The following is a 20,178-nucleotide window of genomic DNA, read 5'->3' on the forward strand; positions in this document are numbered from 1 at the left end:
CTTCTACAGGTTAAATAGAAAATACCTTTGAGCTTTAAGCAAACGCCAGAAACTCTTTGATTTCATGACGTCTTTGAAGTTCACACAGTGAACCATTAACGCAGTTTGTTAACAGGTGTGAGGATTTTAGTCCTTTAGGCAGACATTTCTGACGTGTTATTCGACATACTTACAGCAGAGAGACTCAGAAAGATCAGTGAATATGAAACATTTGTGATGTGTCCTCTTATGTTCAGCCTGTAACCTTTCAGTCATCATCAACATCTGTTACTTCCTGTCTGTGTCCTTGAGTCAATAGTGCACGCGCGTCATGATCTCACATCTGCCCCCTTGTGTCCTATAGAGTAACAACAAATAAATACACACATGAAAAATAACTGTATACTTTAGTATTTACTGTAATAAATTGTAGTCTACTGCAGCATATTATGGTAATTACTACACTTTGTTAACTCCTATAAAACATACAGTTTTGTGTAATATTACCTGTATATTTGGTTTATACCTTCAAAATTTATACCATCAATGATACACTGAGATCTCGCTTTGAAAAGACATATTTTTAAATGCAGCGGTCCATAAAACACTCCATATGCAACTGCACAGCACAGGTAACCAGAAACTCACTAATGATGATAGATTATGAGATATTATTTGATAGACTAGTAGTGTGGATTAAGGATGTTTAAAATCTCTAGCCTGTGGTCAGGACATGAATGGATTAAATCAGCAGATTTGCAAAGGTTTATTTATCTCCACATATAAATTAAAATTAGCAGGGTAACTGTGCAGTATACCACATTATATAGCCTAAGTACTATGTGATTTCCATATTATAGACGACAGTATTCAACTGCAAAAAACGAATTTTAGAAAAGGACCGCCTTCTCCACTTTTTTAAAAAATGCAATTGCGCAACACTCCTGATTGACAACAAGGAGGACCAATAGTCTTGATGATCCACCCGGAAAAAGAAAATCCTCCGCAATACCTTTAGATGTCAGTGCAAGCCCCTATATAATGCAAAAAAAGAATTAAATGAATATTTCTCCTTAAAATACAAACATTTAAATAAATAATTTACATTATGTTTATTCATAGGCAATATAGAGCTTTATAATTTACATTATCTGTAACACAATAACCAACCAATTATTATGGTTTCTTTTTTTGGTATTGCCCTATTAAACACATAAAAATACTGTAGTATACTTTAACATTTACTATACCTAACAGTATCATTTCTAGATATAATAGTGTTTTTTAACCTTATCATAGTAAATATAAAAATATACTATCGTATTTACTAATGTTTATCAATTTACTATAGTAAAACTACACAATACTATAGTTTATATTATATATGATGATATACTACAGTTTACTATAGCAAATACCACTAAAGTATACTACAATATATAGATTCTGGTTTTAGCCAAACATAATTTTTATTGATTGTATGTCCTATTATTGCTTACTTTAGGATTAAGATTCTTAAGATTTAAGAATAAAATCTTAAACCTTTTGCCAGACAAGACTTTGGCAAACATTACAACATTATGGAGTACTGCCAGAATTTAGATATTTTTTGCAGTGCTCCGAGCATTTATATGTTAAAAAATTTACTGGAGAAATTTCAAACTAATTTTGGATTTGCAGTTTATTCGCTTTGAGTTTTGCATTGCCAACCTTAACAAATAACACACATACACAATTTGGAGCAGTTCCTAACTTCCTTGTTTTTGAATATACCATTGGTGTGTGATGGTAAATGAACCTTGGCGTGTACTTTGTTTTTATCTGATAATATAAAAAATGACCCGTTCATACAGTCTGTTACTGAATAATTGAAATCCAGTGAATGGCTTAAAACACAAAGTAAAAGAGAAACAACAAGCCATGATAAACATAGGTAATGTTTAATTCAAGAAAATACTGAACATGGCAGCCGAATCCAAAATGACCCATATACAGGGGCAACACAATGTAATTTACTACATTAGCAGCAGTAAAAATCAAAATCAAGTTCTTCATCTCCCAAACGAGAATCCATTCCACATCTGGATGGCTATGGATAATGGGAAACCTACACATCACCACTTCTTCGGGCTTGATGCAGAACGTATAGAAATATAACAAGTTTAAGGGTAAAAGATGCTTTCAACTACATCGGTTAACTGTTTTAATGAACTTATATACAATAAAAGATGAATCATTCATCAACACCTGATAAAATACAGAGTTTGGCTTAAACTAACTTTGCACCACTTGCACTGCAATACTTTAATTACATTTCAAATCCCTGATTTGATAATAGAGAAGTCCAACTTAATACATTGCTAAGATGGAAGTAAGTGAAGATACATGTACCACACAAACAAACTAATGCTGAGGAAAACCTGCATGTATTCAGAGAAAAGAAATCCATCTTCTCCACGTATTCAGAGAGAAGAGTTACTCCGAAGTCATTTCAAATCTCTATATATATATAAATGACTTCATGAAACGCACGAGCACCTGGCAATCAAATAGAGCACCTTCTGTTAAAAATAAACATTAGACGACAAAAAAAATCTCTTTAAAAATCACAAAAAGCAGCTTATATTAAATTATATTGCTACCACAAACAGAATAAAATACTTTACTAAAACAAAAAAGGTCACAATATCTGAGGTATATCTAATCACTGAGTATATGACGCCTGCGATTCAGTGATTGTTTTAGCATTATCATAAAAGAAAATTGATGAGTCCGATCAATAAAAGCTGCCTGTTTATGAACAATGCAAAGTTCACAATACTGAGAGGTTCAATGAGATGAATAAACAGTTTCACAGCACCGATCACTGAACTACAGACATTCAGTCGGTTGCAACAGTAAAATTATTGCGAGATCATTTTCTTCACTGTTCATGGGGGAAATCTCATGAAAACTGCCTCTAGAAACGCCTTTATTTCACTACCTTATTTCAAAAGAATTAAAGGACCATTGAAATTTTAGTAACACTTTACAATAAAGTGGCATTTGCTAACATTAGTAAATGCATTACAGCTAACATAAACTAATAATGCTAGATAGCTTTTGATTTTAAAAATGCATCAGTAAATGCTAAAATTAAGATGCTGTAAAAGTATTGTACATTGTTAGATCATGTCAGCTATTAAATGTAAACAAACACAACCTTAATTTAAAGGGATATGAACATTTTGTCATCATTTACGTAAACCTTTATACATTTCTTTGTTCTGCAAACACAAAGGAACATATTTCAAAAAATGTTTATAACCAAACAGATCTGGGGCACCATTCACTTCCATAGCATAATTCTATGTGCCCAAGACCTGCTTGGTTACAAACATCTCTCAAAATACCTCATTTTTGTTCAGCAGAACAAAGAAATGAATACAGGTTTGTAAAAACATGAGGGTAAGTTTTGACAGAAATTGAACTATCCCTTGTCTTCACAATGCAAAAATGTATGGTCCTGAAAAGGCATCATTTACATATATAAAAAAATCTCATTTTATAAATAAAATGTGTTTCTTTTGATTTAAGAGTGAAATTTCAGATGTATATAAGATTCACCTCACTACTGAGAACTATTGCTGTAAAGAGGTCACAATCACAAACAAAATTTACCTGAGTAGTGCACTGGATAAACAACAACACTTTCCTGATACACGAATACATCAGTTGTGACTGAAATGAAAGTTAGCCGAATCGAGCTTGATGTCGAAAGTAAATGTCGACGGCAGCTCTTGTCAATATACTAAAACATAACTGGTACTGAATACAAAACATCTACATAACCTTCAGACGCCCTACGAGAAATCGCAAGTCAACGGCTGACCAAATAAATACGGTAAAACTCGCCACCAGTGACAAGCCTCAGGAAGTCTTTACCGATCGCAACATACGAGGTGAACGCTACTTTAAAATCAAATGCCAACAACTGCTTAAGGCGACGCCGCGCTAACTCTAAAACAGACCCGCTGCCTCTCAGCTTCCAGTGTCCCAGACGACTGCCAACAAAAAATGAAACTAAAAACACCCCCCCCAACAAAAATGGCTTAATAGGTATATTTAACAGCAATAAAACTACGCTAAAAATTCACTGAGTAAGAAAGAAATCTTGTGCTCTTGGAAGGTTGGGTTTTATGTAACAGTCGCCAGACTTCCTGTTGTTTTGTAGTTTAGGGCTGTTGTAGGTCAGTATTTGAAAAGAGGTATTCATGGAGTGCAGGCAAAAACAACATAATAATGGCATTAAAATCGATGAGGTAACGTGCTCATAATCCCAGCAGTCTGAAACAATGCCCTCTGAAAGTCTTCATACGTTTGAGGTTTTTTGTGCCTTCCTTCTGGAAGAATTCAGTAGATGAACGCGCTGGTGAAACCAATCCAACGGCGTGAGAAATAAAATAACGTGAAATTCCAAAAAACATCACATTAGCAGCAAAGTTCACATTACTGGAGAGGTTGTAATACGTCTGTCGATTCGCAGTCCCTGATGTTTGCTCCTGGTTCAAAGGTCAGTTTTTATGTACTGGATTCTTTGGGTGGAAGGTCCGTATCGCTATCAGATGTAACCATTGAGACCAGGCACTCTGAGGTAGAAGTGTTGATGGTGTTACATGCCCTGGTGATGGTTGAGATGCGCTCCTCTACGCAACCCGCAGACAGTCGAGCCTCGGCGTCATGGTCCCAACACTCTTCAACGGTCTCGCATAACTGGCCCAAACCCTGACCGAACAGTGAGAAAGCAGTGGGAAATAAAGTCAGTAAAACTGAAAATGTATACAAAAAGTACAAAAATGAGAAGAGATTAGAACCTCGTATGCCCACATTGGCACTTGGGTTCAATAAGTCAAAGCGTGTCAAGTAACTGCTAGGCTAAAGCTTATATCTCACCGGATGTTTGATCCAACAGTCTTTAAAGACAGGTCGCATCTTCTTATGGACCACCACGTCTTGAAGGTCCTCAAGTGATGGGTGCTGGCCTACTTCTTCCTCGAATGGCAGCTGGTATTCCCCCACAGGACCTGAGTGAGACACCAGAACAGGATTGTTTAGTTTGGTGTCAAAACATTTTTTATTAAAGTAACAGGGGTCAAAAACCATTTTAGTCCTGTTTTGTGGTGGGGCCAGTAAAAGTTTTGGCAGGGCAAAAATCTGAATAAATAAATACTTAGATTTAATTCCAGAAGATACAAGATTACAAAACTGAATCAGAAAACAGGGTTCCCGCACCTACCCTCAAATTCAAGGACTAAATGTGGGGACACATTTCAAGTGAGAGCAAGGTTACATCATGTTACCTTTTAAGATACATTTTTACAGTTCCCTTTAGAGGGAACTCGCGCTGTGTCACTGCAGTGACATTTTGGGGATGCCTCCATGGGTAAGTGCGTCCGAATGTGTATATCAAATTCAACCAATGGTGGGGCTTAACGACAAATACAGGGTGACACGAGAGCCAGGAAGTATATCGCTATCTGAAATATTGCCAAAGACTGCGTAACAGGGACGCAGGAAGTATGGCAAGGGAGACGCAGTGTCTCGTTCCCTTCTCAGGGAACAACAGTTTCATATGTTACCCGAGACATTTTCATGTGTCAAACACAACTATGCAAAAAAGCATTTTGGTATGAATCAACATTCGCATACAGAAGATATAAGCATTTAAAGCAAACAGTTAAGCACGTGTGCTTAAAAAGTCTAGAATTTTTATGATATTATCCTACACTACACAGGGAATAATATGGATTTTTTTTCCAGAAAACTTCTTGCATAAAATAGATTCAAGCACTTTCGATGACCTGCAAGCATTAAATTGACAGCATTAAATTTAAAGAGATAAATTTAGACTATAATAATGGATGTAGACACCCCCGTTGGATGTCTGTAGACAGACTTCAATTGGTGATTCACTCATGTCGGGTGTAAAACACAGAGGTTTGCGTGGGCTGGTTCACAGTTGACGGTTTGCATAGACTTACTATCGGCGGCCGTGCAGCGAGACATGAGCTCCCAGATCACCAGTCCTAAAGAGTACATGTCGATCCTCAGGAAAGCGTCTCTCTGGAAGTTAATGGCTCCTTCCAGCACTTCTGGGGCCATGTAACGCCGTGTTCCAACCTGCGACAAAAAAACCCAAAACAATCATCAGCTTGTTGCTCACTATTTTATACACAAAGCTTTTTTTGCACATCTCATCCAAAAGACGAATGTTCTTTTACCTGACCATGTGTATCTCCAGGCAGTTTTCCTGGCTCAAACCGAACAGCCAAGCCGAAATCTGCGATCACAGCTGTTAAATCCATCTTGAGCAGAACGTTCTTGCTCTTGAAATCTCTGCGGAGCACAAATCTCACATCATTCAAAGTCGACAGTGACAGCGGTAGATTTCTCAGTTTATACAAATCATAACCGCACTATGCTGAGTTTTGCCTTGCGTACCTGTGTGCAATGGCTGGTTTAGGTCCCTCGGCTCTGTAAGGAAGATCTTCGTGAAGGTGTGCCAGGCCCCGGGCCATGGTGGCTGAGATGTGACATAACTGAGACCAGCTCACCGGGTTCCCCTTCAGATAATCTGTAAGCGAACCCTGCAATGCAAACAATTTGGGCTTTAGGATAAAATTCTGGAATAACTATCGTAATCACCTCAAATAATATATGTAAGATTTAAAGGAACACGCCGATTTTGTGGGACTTTAGCTTATTCACTGTATCGCCCAGAGTTAGATAAGTCCATACATACCTTTTTCATCTCCGTGCGTACTGTAACTCTGTCTAACACACGCACCGCTAACCTAGCACAAAGACTGAAAGTGAATAGCTTCAGCTAGCATACTGCTCCCAATTAGTGACAAAATAACGCCAACATTATTCTATTTATATGTTGTGGTTTGTATAGTCACAGTGTGTACAAATTACAAGGTCATATTAGACATTTTAACCTTATACATACTGGGAACTATATTCTCAGAAGGTGAAGCACTGCTACTTGGGCGAAGTGATTAGCGCAACACTTGCTCTGCTCCTCCTAGTTCCCAGTATGTTTACGTTAAAAGATGGCTGGGTCTCATATGACCTTGTTATTTGTACATGCTGTGACTATACAAATCACTAAATATAAATAGGAAACTGTTGGCGTTATTTTGTCACTTATTGTGAGCAGTATGCTAGCTGAAGCCATTTACTTCCAGACTTTGGGCTAAGCTAGGCTAGTGGTGGGTGCATCAGAGTTACGGCACACACAGAGATTAAAAAGGTATGCAGTGTTGGGGAAAGTTACTTTTAAAAGTAATGCTTTACAATATTAAGTTACTCCCTAATTGCGTTACTTAGTAACTTTTTAGTTACTTTTACGTAACTTTTTCTTGGCCGAGTCTTGATCTCTTTCAGGCCTTACAGGTGTTTTTTATGATTGAGAAGTTCTGCATTCAGAAATTGCATATTTCATCACACAAATGTCGAGCTCTGCCATCTTAGTATCTGACTCAAACTGTTCCCACACAGGCGTGTGCACATAGAGTGTATTATGTGACTACGTTTAGTTTATTCAGTACATATTTTTTATGAAATTAATTAAACTAAAAACGTAACTTTTTTTTTAAGTAATTCAAAAATGAATGTGTACATTTAAAAAGTAATTACATTACTTGTAATGCGTTACCCCCAACACTAAAGGTATGTATTGATGTATTGAACTCTGGGGGATACGGTGAATAAGCAAAAGTCCCAAAAAGTCATTGTGTTCCTTTAAAACCTGGAACTCTTACGTTCATTAGAATAAATTTATGGACGTTATATTCAAGTGCATGTGACATTTAAGAGTTGGCAGAAGAAGAAAGTTTCTAGCAGGCCAAATAAGGTCATGCCAACACAAGCTTGGGTTTGTTACGTAAAATAACTATAATTTATCAAATAAAACACTTACACAGCTTTTTTCATGTTATATAAAAATTTCATTTTTACGCATATGCGAGGGTCAGCATACAATGGCGTGACACAGATTTCATTATCAGAATAGTATTGCAAACTGTGCATATTTTGTACCCACATGCGTGTGCAGGAGTATGAACTATGTAGGCCTACTTGTTTCGACAAGTTTACACACTTGAGTTCTCGTCAAACTGACATTTCCTTCAAAATCGTACCTGACAGCTCAACTTATTATTATCATAGATTTACAATTGTGAATCAGGGCAAAGTAAGGAGACTTTTTTAAAAGTAAACAACGCACACAGACAGATTTTTGTAACTGTGCGTCCTACTTTGTATGCGTAGGTCGCGCATGCATGTACCGAAGTATGTAGTCCAGGAGAGGTATTGCAATTTGTTGTTAATGCGCATGCGTCACACATCCTTGTATGTGTACAAATCAAAGAAACTATGCTTTGCAAAGCTGTACGTACAACCATGTAAAAACGAACTATACTCCAGGCTTTATTCTCTCTGCTGCCCCCTCCAGCCTTGGAAACCAACAGCATTTGTAAATTGTGATGAAGCATCCTTGGTTCTTGTTCTCCCGCTGATTGACGTGTGGGCGTGGTTTTCCCATAAAAGAAATGATACGTATTAGGGGTGAAACGTAACGCAAAAATCACGGTTCGGTGCGTACCTCGGTTTTTAAGCCACGGTTCGTTTCATTTTCAGTACAGTATGGGGAAAATGCTAAAATTAAACTGCAGGTTGTTTATTACTATAAACTTTTTTTAACAATTTGTTTACACTTTTTTAAACAATTTTTATTAAAATATAATAAATAACACACACACATTATATATAAATTGTGTGTGTGTGTGTTATTTAGATAATAAAAGAATAATAAATAAAATACTGCTGCAAAGTTCTCCACTAAATAACATACTTTTTTACATTATTTTATAACAGTAGGTAAATCTTTTCTTAACCTTCTCTTTAACTTTTTCTACTAAAACCTTTTACTAAACTAACAAATTCAATTCCTGAATACATTTATGAACTATTAGCCTAAATTTTTGCCACCAAAAAATGTTTCCGTTTTGATTTATTTTGGGTTTTTTAAGTCACAGTATTGAATTGGTTATGTACCATCTCTGTATAAAAATAATATTACTGCTCTATGTGTAACTGCATAGCAAGCAACATGATGATGATATACTTATTATACACTCATATTGAGATGAGCGAGTTGCATACATCTTTTATCTTTTGCATGTTTCTCCTAATCTTTGCTTGTGTCGCCAAATGTAAGCTGTGGAACCCCTCCAATGGAAAACCTCCACAGCTGAGTAAGCCGGGTTACAGCTTTTCTCCGTCCTGACCAGATTAACTGATCGCATTATGACAATGATATGATTGACGTAAGGTGAGATGAAAAATCTGATCATGCATTCCGTTATTCTCGCTGTCAAGCGCGGCTCATGATTGCGGAGCAACAAAAGACGCCCAACCTCTCAAGCACTTTTGAAAGAACAAAACAGCGCGTTGACACGCGTTTAACGTGCGCTTTTAAAAGCTACACGTAAGCGGCCCCTTAAACGTTTACATCAATTATCAAACGAATATACAACTAAGTAAATAAAAATCTTTCTGCGTGCCGAATTATGTTATATGTTAGACTTGCGCTGAACGCGGAGACTTTCGCCACTTAATATGTTTGTGTGGAAACACAAAAATTGACCTATGTTCCGCACACAAAAGATTGCATTCTGTGCACATATCGTACCTTATCCCTGATGCGTGAGCTGTACCCGTATTTGAAAAACACTGGCAAAGCTATTTGGAAAAAATATTGTGCATAAAATTTCCAACAAACACACAGACTGACCCTTTCGTGGAATTCTGTGATCAACCACAACTCCATCTGCAGGTTGGTGCCGCGTTTCTCTGCCGAGATGAAGTGAAGAACATTCTCGTGTTTAAAACCCTCGGTGAGGTAAATGTCTCTTTCATTCTGCCATGACTGCTTGTCCTGTTGAACACACGCTTCATTTCAGAAACCAGCACTATACAAAAAAACCCATAAACCAAAAACACAACAAAGAGTGCAAGACTCACCTGTATAGGAAATATCTTCACCGCCACATATTCACTCAGTAACTGGGCCTTCCACACGCAGCCGAAGCGCCCCCTGGCTTTCATCTCCAGTAACTGCAGCGGTTTAAGTCCAACCAGAGGAGATGGTGGAGGAAGGCCAGCATCCTAATAAAAGAAAATCAGTGTTTGTCACAAATATTTTCAATGAAACACCAACATTTAAAACAGCAGTTTTAGGAAACTAAATAAACATTAGGATATATTAAGGGCTTAGACAAATTTTAAAACGGGAGAAAATTGCAGTATGCGCTAACTTAACAGTTATAAATGCAATATTCAATATGCGATTCGATGTCGGTTTAAATTTTGTAAAATCCCTTTAAATTAGATTCAATAAAGATTTAAAACCTGAAAATTACTAATATACGTTTAAATTTTCAAAGCTCTTGCATGCACTCAAAACACATGTGCACTTGCATTCATGTGTCTAACCATACATAACTTTTAAACAAAACATTTGTGATTTTAAAAAACTAAACAAAAAAACTATAACTACACTATTTACACCAAATTAATACACTTAAACTGAATCCCTGAGTAAAACTCTGACGCCAGAGATAACATGTTTCTGAAATGCTCATTGCAAACATATGACCCAAAGCTTGTTTAGGTTAAATGAAGAGTTAGTTGTCAATAGTTGTCAAACCTGGCTGAGGTCGACGTGTCTATAAGGGGGTTTTCGTTGGTGGTACGTCCAGCAGGCGAGCAGCAGGGTCAGAGTGAGAATGGCCAGAGGAAGAAGAGAATAAACCAGCACAGCTAACAGAGGTGGACCCGGTTGTGGTGGCTGAATCTTTACTACAGAAACAAAAACACAAACCAAAACTCAACAAAAGCAGCAGCAGATGAAGAACAGCTACAGGTCTAAAAAACAATCACAAACACATATGTGACCCTGTAAAATCCCTTTGAATTATTAGACAATAATGCACACCCAAGGTGAAAATACACATTGTGTTGTTGCAATGCAGGAGTGCATTATTCTCAAATAATTTAAAGGACCGGAGTCAATTATTCTGCTTATACCACGGATACCACAGGCATTGCTCTGGTGGTTGTTTTTAAAACATTTGACAGGTTAGGTGTGCATTTATTGAAAAATAATGTATACCCGTGGATCATTTCTCAACCAATCAGAATAAAGCATTCAACAGCACCATGGAATAAAGTCTCAAAAGCTAATGATGAGATTAGGAGCATCAAAGTCATTGATTTCAATCTTTGGCATGACCTCACTCAGTCAATATTAAAGATATCAAGGTTATATTTACACAGAATGTTCTGTACATAATCTAAAAGCTGTACCTGCAGGGCTGATGGCTTCAGGAAGGTGTGTGAATCTCTCATTGCAATAGTTTCCCTCACAGCAACAGAAGAAGACCTGTGGATTCTCTTCTGTAGCCACACACTCCTGTCTGCTCACACAAAAACAGAAAACAGGAATAAATTTAATGAAAACAATGAATTTATGAAATTACTGGCTAGCAGATATAATTGAAAACACCAACTAGGGATGTTTATTTCAGTTAACTTTCCTGACCGACAACCGCAGTTTGTTAACCAAACATAACTGTTAACATAAGATTTTAATAATTGTCATTGAGTAAAAATATAGTTGACGATTGTCTGTGACCCGGTAAAAACAATATAAACATTATATTTAATTTGAACAGGCAAACAGCAGCAACAGATTAACAACAGAACCAGAATTCATACATTATCAATTTTTCACAGAAAATTATATTATCAAAGAGCACGCGATCAGTCCAATTGGATTAAAATCCACTACTGTTGCAATTTCTAAAGGACACATTTTAAAAAAGTTTTGCTTTTGAGTCTTCTTTGTCTGCTTGCGAGAGATGTTTATGGTCAGTGTTTAGCACAAAGGTGATCAGTGCAGGTCTGTCCGGACCCCCGTGAGACAGACCGCGTCATCTTGTGCGCACACTAGTGATGCACCGATGTATCGGCCGATTTTTGATGAATTTAAAACCATCGGCATATCGGCAATAGTACGAGAAAGGCCGATACTGATTGTTTATTAATTAACTGCATAAAAAAATCCATTATATGTAAAAAATGAGTTAATGTTGTTAATAAAATAAATGCTGAATAGCAAAAACCACCTTTGAAGGTTGTCATGCTGTCTTATTATATTTGTTTTAGCTTATTTTGTGCCTCTCTTATTATGTTGGTCAGTTGAATGTTAATTAGATCAAATCCATGTTCAGTAAAAATTATTTGAGGCAGAAATAAACTAGCTAATAGACCAACTGTATAGTATTGTATACAAGTGTTTAATATCGGCATCGGCCAGAATTTGTCAGTTTAAATCGTTATCGGCCCAAAAAAATCCTATCGGTGCATCCCTAGCGCACACAAATGATTACTACACATCAGAAATGATTCGCATCATTTACAAATGAAAGATTGAGAGGTGGCGAAATGTCTGTAGGTACGTGTCGACATGCACAATGTGCTAACACATATTTATCCTTTTAATCGGTCATAAATTCTTACATTCAGTTAATGGTTAACAAGTCAATATGAACATCCTTAATACCAACAAAATCAACTGATATTGAAAAAAATTGAAGAAAATGAGAAAGCATGTATAAGTTTCACACACAACCTTTTTAGTGCTATTTTAGTAAGACCGTAAAAAAATCATATGGAAGACCAATATAGGATTTTTCTTTAATGGACAATGTCACATTTGAGATCTGTGGTTGGATGTCCCATGTGACAGAATCTGGAATTTGTTAGGTTTCAACTGGATCATATTTAAAGTTGATGTTATGTAATGTAATGAACTACACCCATGGATTCCCACGTCAGGATTACAAAGCAACAGTTCAGACATATTGGTGATTATATAATTGCAAGTACATTTGGTCCCAAAGTGATTATTATCATTTAGTTATTTTAATAATGTGGTACTCATAATCATGGATCTCGAGATGTAACAGGCCAAAACAATATAATACTTCCTGTAAAAAGTGTCTTGCATAGCTAAAAAAAATATGATTTCCTGTTGTCTGAATTAGTCATATGTGTTACTGTTAAACCCTCTTACCAAGCTAGAGTAACAGTGTAGATAATCGTGTGTGTGTGTGTGTGTGTGTGTTAGAGAGTGTGAGGAAGAGAGTGTTTCTCTGTGTATGATTGTCAGTTTGTTCTTTTTTTAAACGCCAGGCCAGCTTGTAAGGCTTAATTCATGATGAGAATAAAGTCTAATGCCTAATATATTATATGAATATGATTGTCATTTCTATTACATACAGTTAACATTACAGTTATAATGTTACTCTTCTGTGGTAACAGAGTTTGACATTGACAGAATTGACACAGACTAATTCTGACAACAATATCATAATCAAAATCATAATAATGACTTTGGACATCAAATCAAAACCTAGAGTTATATAATCACCCATACGCAATGTTGAGACCATGTTGCATGCTAGTTGGTCATGGTGAAAACACCCATGTAAGATTTACAGGCACCAATATGACACATGGAAGACAAGTTTATAACTACTGTAGTGGTATGGTTTACCTGTCATAACAGTTGAAATCATCAAGCCAGCAACCTTTCTTGACCAGGCGGATGGTTCCAGTAGAGTTTATCCAGGAGGCGTAACAGTGAAGCCTCTTGTCTTTTTCACCCTCACATCTCTCAAAACCGCTCTGATTGGTTTTCTCCGTCCGCCAGTTATCATTGTAGTAGACGCACTCTCTTGTCGCCACCTCACCCTGACTCGCTCCTGACAAGAGAAACACACATATATAAAACAAGAAAACATTTTCATTTAAATATTTGACTATTTGACTATAGTTATTTGTAAAATGCTAAATTTAATGTAATTTCACAGGCTATGAAATCACATTTTCTTAATATAAAAAAATTGGTAAATTATGTAAATTATATCCCAAAATTAAAAAAAAAACACTTTTGGTTAAAATTAGCCAAAACAAATAAATGTTGTACACATAGCATAAAACGGAATGCACTGTACAACGCCAAATGTCACATAATTTGGCACATTTTAGATTTAGTCATTTTTAAAACCCATTATAGCTGACAGAAATGCACAAACACATTTCCCATTTGTTTAATGGCGGACATAAATAAAGGTACGTCCGTTTCTCGTCATGCATTGCAAACATTCACAAGCTTTGCCAGAGCACAAGCATGTTTTGTTAAAGCCCAGGGCACAGCAGACCAAAAGATACAGTATACTTTCTTTCCGCGACGCGTGCGCACACGTCCGCACAGTTTTGAAAGTATATTACCAGCACATTTAGGAAAGGAGAAGGAAAGCAACTAATCCACTACTGCTGTGTCCACCATATATGTACGTGTATATTCACTGCAAGAGCGAAGCTCTTGACATCCATTTACCAGTGTGTATAGACGGTTTCATCGGACGCATGTGATACACGTCTGGATCCGAACCTTACTTCCGGTTTCGTTTTTTTAATGGTCTGACTAGTTGCTAAACTGATCTCTTGAACAAATGCCTCGTCGAAAATAACAAATGATTTGGTTTCCTAGGCAATATATGTGTTGTTTTGTTTGCTTGTTATATAAATAAACTATATTTAGAGAACTTTGTTGTTATTTATTATTAGCGGAGATTACCGGAAGTTACGTGCGGACCGCGACAGCGGCTTGTTTATGTTGTTACTGCTGAAACGGTTTATACCTCATATATGTTCCTTAGACATGAGGGCTCACAAAGCACACACACAGCAAGCATTGGCCGTCATCACACTCGTGATCACTGAACTACGTTTTCTTTCTTGTTGAAGTGAACATAATAAACAGCTGGATATTAATCAGTATATTGAAACTGATTGAGTGCATTGAGTCTTAAAACAAACGACTTTAACTCTTTCACCGCCATTGACGAGATATCTCGTCAATTAAGAGAAAACGCTTCCCCGCCAATGACGAGATTTTCCATCTTTCCGCAATACCGCTATTATCCACCAAGTGGCGCCTTCCGCAACTTTTTAAACCCGGAAGTATTGCCCTATGGCAAGCGACTGCATGTCCGTGTCTGTTTTAAAGATCGCTCTGAATGGGATCTCTATGAAAAGTCTGTCACAAAAATGGAATTATCTCTGCTTTTTGCTCAAAATGTGGTGTTTTTGCAGAAACCTACCCATATTGAAAAGCTGATTACAAAAGAACCACTGAAGGTAGGATGAAACGTTTTTTTTTTTTGAAAGCAGAGGGTCTTTTCTTTCATTTGGTATATTGTATGTTTATATATTTAAAGAAGAACATTTTCTGGAAGACATTAAACTTTGGTGAAAATCATGAAAAACGCTGGCGCTGGCTGGCAACTTTTTTTTTTTAAATGCTGGCGGTGAAAGAGTTAAACACCGAAGATTAGACTCAGCCTTCACTCCGCGCAGGGTTTTAATGCCATTTTCATTAAAAAAACTATTTGAGAAAAATAGTCTAAAGATTTGTTTACAATGTTTTCAATTTAAATAAACATAGAGACTATAATTCAGCATGTTGTGGATATTTCCTAATCATAAACCTTATGTGAAATTGTGACAAAATGAAAAATACATAAAGCTTTAAAAACAAATGTCCTTAATAACATTTAAATAAACTAATATTCGCTTTTTATGAGCTCAAATATTTGAATATTACTGAACAATGCCCATCCCTTAATATATTTCCAAAAGTTTAAGGTTGATGCAGATGGCAGATCCTCAATATAGTGCAGGGCCCTAATTTTGGGCTAAATGGTTTGTTTAAAATATGTCTGTCTGTGCTTTTTCCCATTACATGCATTTATTCCGATGTGTAAGCATTTAATAGAAATGCCATCAAAATTTTTTTAAATGTGGCTCGTGCATCCATATACTGTTGTGTTGCCACAGAAAGAAAGCAAACATGAAGCCGTTCACTAGTCGCCAATTTAAAGACAGCCAACATTTAATCTGTAAATAAAAAAACTAATGGGATGTAAAACATTTAAAAAGGCACTCATCATAAAACCATAATGTGTGTTTAACAACCCATCAAAGCCCAATACGAAAACACGCTAAACAATCAGTCACAAACCACACGTTTCATGGCACTTGGTGATTTAAGACCAGTGAATCCAGTTTCTGTGGTCTTCAGGGAAAACCACCAAATCGAATCCAGATGTTGGATCAGCTGTCAGGATTCAGGTCTGCATGTAACCGAATGCCATAATGCCGTGCATCGCCGCACACATTAGCGCCGACCGCGAATTGGGTCAAGGATCGTGAGATGTTTACATAGAGTCCGCACAACAGTCGAGGACGACGAAGATGCATCAGGTCAGATTTAATGCAGAGAAAATAACAGCAATGACAAAACAAAAAACAACAAGCTACACTACCATGACCATTTTTCTCCATTGCATGTAACATTCTTAAAAAAAACCCAACCTGTCCCTTTACATTACATTTATAGCTGCAGGCTGCCCATCCTCCCACAAATGTAATCCCACCTACAAGTAAAAACTAATACCCCAGGATTAAGAAACATTGGAGAAGGGTTAAAATGCCATATTATTGTTATAAAAAGCTATTTGTGAAGCTATTAATGGACAAATGAACACACACTGTGGTATCTACAGCTTCTTTACGGTCACTGATACTAGGTGTCACATGATAAGAGTGAATTACATCAGCAACCCCCAACTTAAAACCCACAGCACTCTCACACATGCAATAAGAGAAGGAGCTCTGCATGTATTTTTAAGGACCCCTGTGGTGAACCTTTGCACCAAATCCCACAGATTTTACCTTTCTTTCAGATTTTATCCCACAGCTAACACACACACATTCACAGACACACAGTCTCTTGATCTGGAGGGTGTATCAAAGACCCTTTTGTTTTCAAGAGGTTTTCTCAGTGTAGGACCTGTAAAGGACTCCGTTACAAACCAGCATTCAGGATATAAAGATCTTTACTGATCAACAAAACAATAACCCAACAAAGTGGAAAGCTTTGTGTGTCCAAGTCAAACAGATTTAACTACAAGGGAATTTGGGAAGACAATGGGATGATAAGATATTCCTACATTAAGTGTAAAAACAATGTTTTTTGTTTAAAATATTAGTCGCAAAACTACAAAATAAACTAAATCTGGTAACACTTTGCAATAAGTTTGTATTCGTTTACATTAGTAAATGCATTAGCAAACATGAACTAACAGACAACAATATAGTTTATTAACTTTTATTAATATTTGTTAATGTTAAGTTAGTTAATACCAATGTTACATTAACTAATGTTAACAGTAACAACTTTTGGCTTTAAATTTTTTTAGTAATCATCATAAACTAAGATTAATAAATGCTGTACAATTATTGTTCACTGTTAGGTAACAATAGCTAACAATCACAAAATAAAATGTAACTCAAAATCTGATGTCATGCTCCCAAACTTGATTTGTCTTTTATAATGATTTTATTTACTGTTGTATTTTTTGTATGTTAACTATTCTATTTCACCTTATTCATGTCAGCTATACAAGGAACATAAATTCAATATAAAGGTTATATTTGACAAATGACCACATTAAAGTAAACAAATCACAGCCAATTTTAAACGAACAAAAACAAAAACTTTTGTGCAAATTATGCAAATCAAGTTAAAGGTTTTAATCTCCGAGTAAAGAAGGCAAACGCTGTAGGAAAACATGAAGCAAAAATGTAACAGTTGCTGTGTGGACATCAATTGTTTTTATAAGACAGCAGCTGTCTTACTTTGTTCAAATGTACCAATGCTGTCTGTATCCATGCTCAACGAGAACAGTCTTACTATACAATTCAAAACCTTAAATTAACTTCACAAGAATAAATTAACAATTTAACTAACTCGTTTGAAATGGATTTCACCCTGAACCCAAACAATCACTGACTAGAATGGCTTTGTATAAGTGCCATACATAGCATTTTGGAGACCATGGGCAGCTTTGAACCATTACATCCCCAAAACGCTGTTTATGTATACAGTTCGCTATTTTTTAAAACACAATAAGTGAAACATTGTAACACTCGCGCTACATGTTACAAAGACTTATCGACCCAGCTGATCAAACACTGAAGATTAAACGCTTACCTGTACACCAGCTTGCCCAGATGAGTGTAAAAATCAGCCAGGGAACAAACATATTCCTTCCTTAAGGATCCTGGAGATAAATATTGTCATTTAGGCTGTGTAAGCATTTAAAACGAAAAGAAACGTGCGCGCAAACGCGTGAACGCGAAGAGGCCTGCGCGCAATTCCTCGCCGCTACAATAACAAAACCTCCCGTTCAAAATTGAAACGCAAGGTCTCTACCACAAGCGCGATCCAATGAATTAAAGTTCGTGATGCCACAAACAACCAACATTTCATTCTGGCCCGGTAGCATTGACGGGCTCTTGGTAGAAGCTTGAGTTTGTTAAACGCCTGGGGTAGAAACAAAACGCTCCACTGTGATTTTCCCCCTCCGCGTGCTACTGCTACTGCTGGGGCAGTTGGTGAGGGCCAGTAAAGGGACAGACATGCGAAAAGCTGAACAGCTTCCAAAATGGCTCCTGAGAGCCGAACAACAGCCGTGCCAGCGGGGAAACCCGGATGTTCATTAGGGCCACTGTGGTGTGGATTGAATTAATCATTGAGCTGCTAGTCACATATTTAAAACTCTATTTAAAAACAATATCCAAGCAATAAATTGTTGCATGAAGTTGGAGAAAATATACTGTGTATAAAAATGCAAAAAAATTAAAATAAAAAATGGTAATAAAAAAATTAAGATGCTTACCTATTTTATCTTAAAGGGATAGTTCACCAAAAATGACAATTCTGTCATCATTTACTCACTCTCATGTTGTTACAAACCTGTATAAAATTCTTTGTTCTAATGAACCCGAAGGAAGATATTTTGAGGAATATTTGTAACCAAAGTGTTCATTCACTTTCATAGTAGGAAAAAGAATACTATGGAAGGAAATGGGGCTCACAAACTGTTTTTACTACGAACATTCCTTAACATATCTTTCTTGGGGTTCATCAGAACAAAGAAATTTATACAGGTTTGTAACAACATGAGAGTGAGTAAATGATAACCCAATTTTTTATTTTTGAGTGAACTATCCCTTTAAAAATATGAAGGAGGATTAGGGCCAACTGGCCAAGTAAAAAAATAATCACAAAAAACATCTAGAGATTAAAATCATTACACTTTTAAAAAAAAAGTTAAAACAGCTTGGTTTCAAGTCAATGTACTATTTTAAGTTTTGACCTGTGAATAGTTCACATAACTTATAAAAACAAGTTGAAATTGCTAAACTTTATTTTTTAAGTAAAATTAGTATAAAAATATTTGTTTATTTGACAAAAATGATGCATTTTTACAGTGAATAATGCGAGACTTAACTCATACGTTTTTTGAGAACAAAGACAAAATAAATAAAATAACAAGAATAAAGTCATAACAGGAAGAAAGTCACAATAAAGACAATAAAGTTGTAATATTTTTGAGAAAAAAGTAAAAATTACCAAAAAAAAGTCATAGCTATACAAATTTGATGTCATAAAATAAAAAAAAATAAAAAAAATGTTTACATTAACTTAATGGGGATATTTCACATGATTTTGTTAAAATGTAAAATAAATCTTTAGTGTCCCCAGAGTACATAAGTGAAGTTTAAGATCAAAATACCCAACAGATAATTTATTATAACATGATAAAATTGCCACTTTGTAGGTATGAGCAAAACTGTGGTGTTTTGGGTGTGTCCTTTGAAATGCAAATGAGTTGATCTCTGCACTTAATGGCAGTGCTGTGATTGGATAGCAGATTAAGGGGTGGTATCCCCTTCTGACATCACAAGGGGAGCCAAATCTTTAATTACCTATTTTTTCACATGTTTGCAGAGAATGGTTTGTCTTTTCCACATTTTCTAGGTTAATAGAAGCACTGGGGACCCAATTATAGCTCTTAAACATGGAAAAAGTCAAATTTTTATGACTTTAATTGATGTGAACAAGCAGCTCCTCAGTTACCAACTTTAAACTCATTAAATTATACTAAAGTGTCT

The 20,178-nt window shown here is 36.1% G+C and overlaps 1 protein-coding gene across 1 annotated transcript; it reads right to left on the reverse strand.

The window, feature by feature from the left end:
• Positions 1 to 1,903: 1,903 nt before the first annotated feature.
• Positions 1,904 to 18,686, reverse strand: acvr2bb (activin A receptor type 2Bb). Its single transcript, XM_065276640.2, has 11 exons — positions 18,212 to 18,686; positions 13,646 to 13,853; positions 11,392 to 11,501; positions 10,733 to 10,884; positions 10,048 to 10,191; positions 9,818 to 9,961; positions 6,460 to 6,605; positions 6,240 to 6,354; positions 6,000 to 6,138; positions 4,912 to 5,042; positions 1,904 to 4,743 (listed from the first exon to the last, which is right to left on the reverse strand). Exons 1-11 carry the CDS (start codon positions 18,261 to 18,263, stop codon positions 4,540 to 4,542), a joined length of 1,545 nt encoding a protein of 514 aa, XP_065132712.1. The 5' UTR covers positions 18,264 to 18,686; the 3' UTR covers positions 1,904 to 4,539.
• Between the last annotated feature and the right edge of the window lie 1,492 nt (positions 18,687 to 20,178).

The sequence above is a fragment of the Paramisgurnus dabryanus genome, chromosome 6, assembly GCF_030506205.2.
Source record: "Paramisgurnus dabryanus chromosome 6, PD_genome_1.1, whole genome shotgun sequence".
NCBI lineage: Eukaryota > Metazoa > Chordata > Actinopteri > Cypriniformes > Cobitidae > Paramisgurnus > Paramisgurnus dabryanus.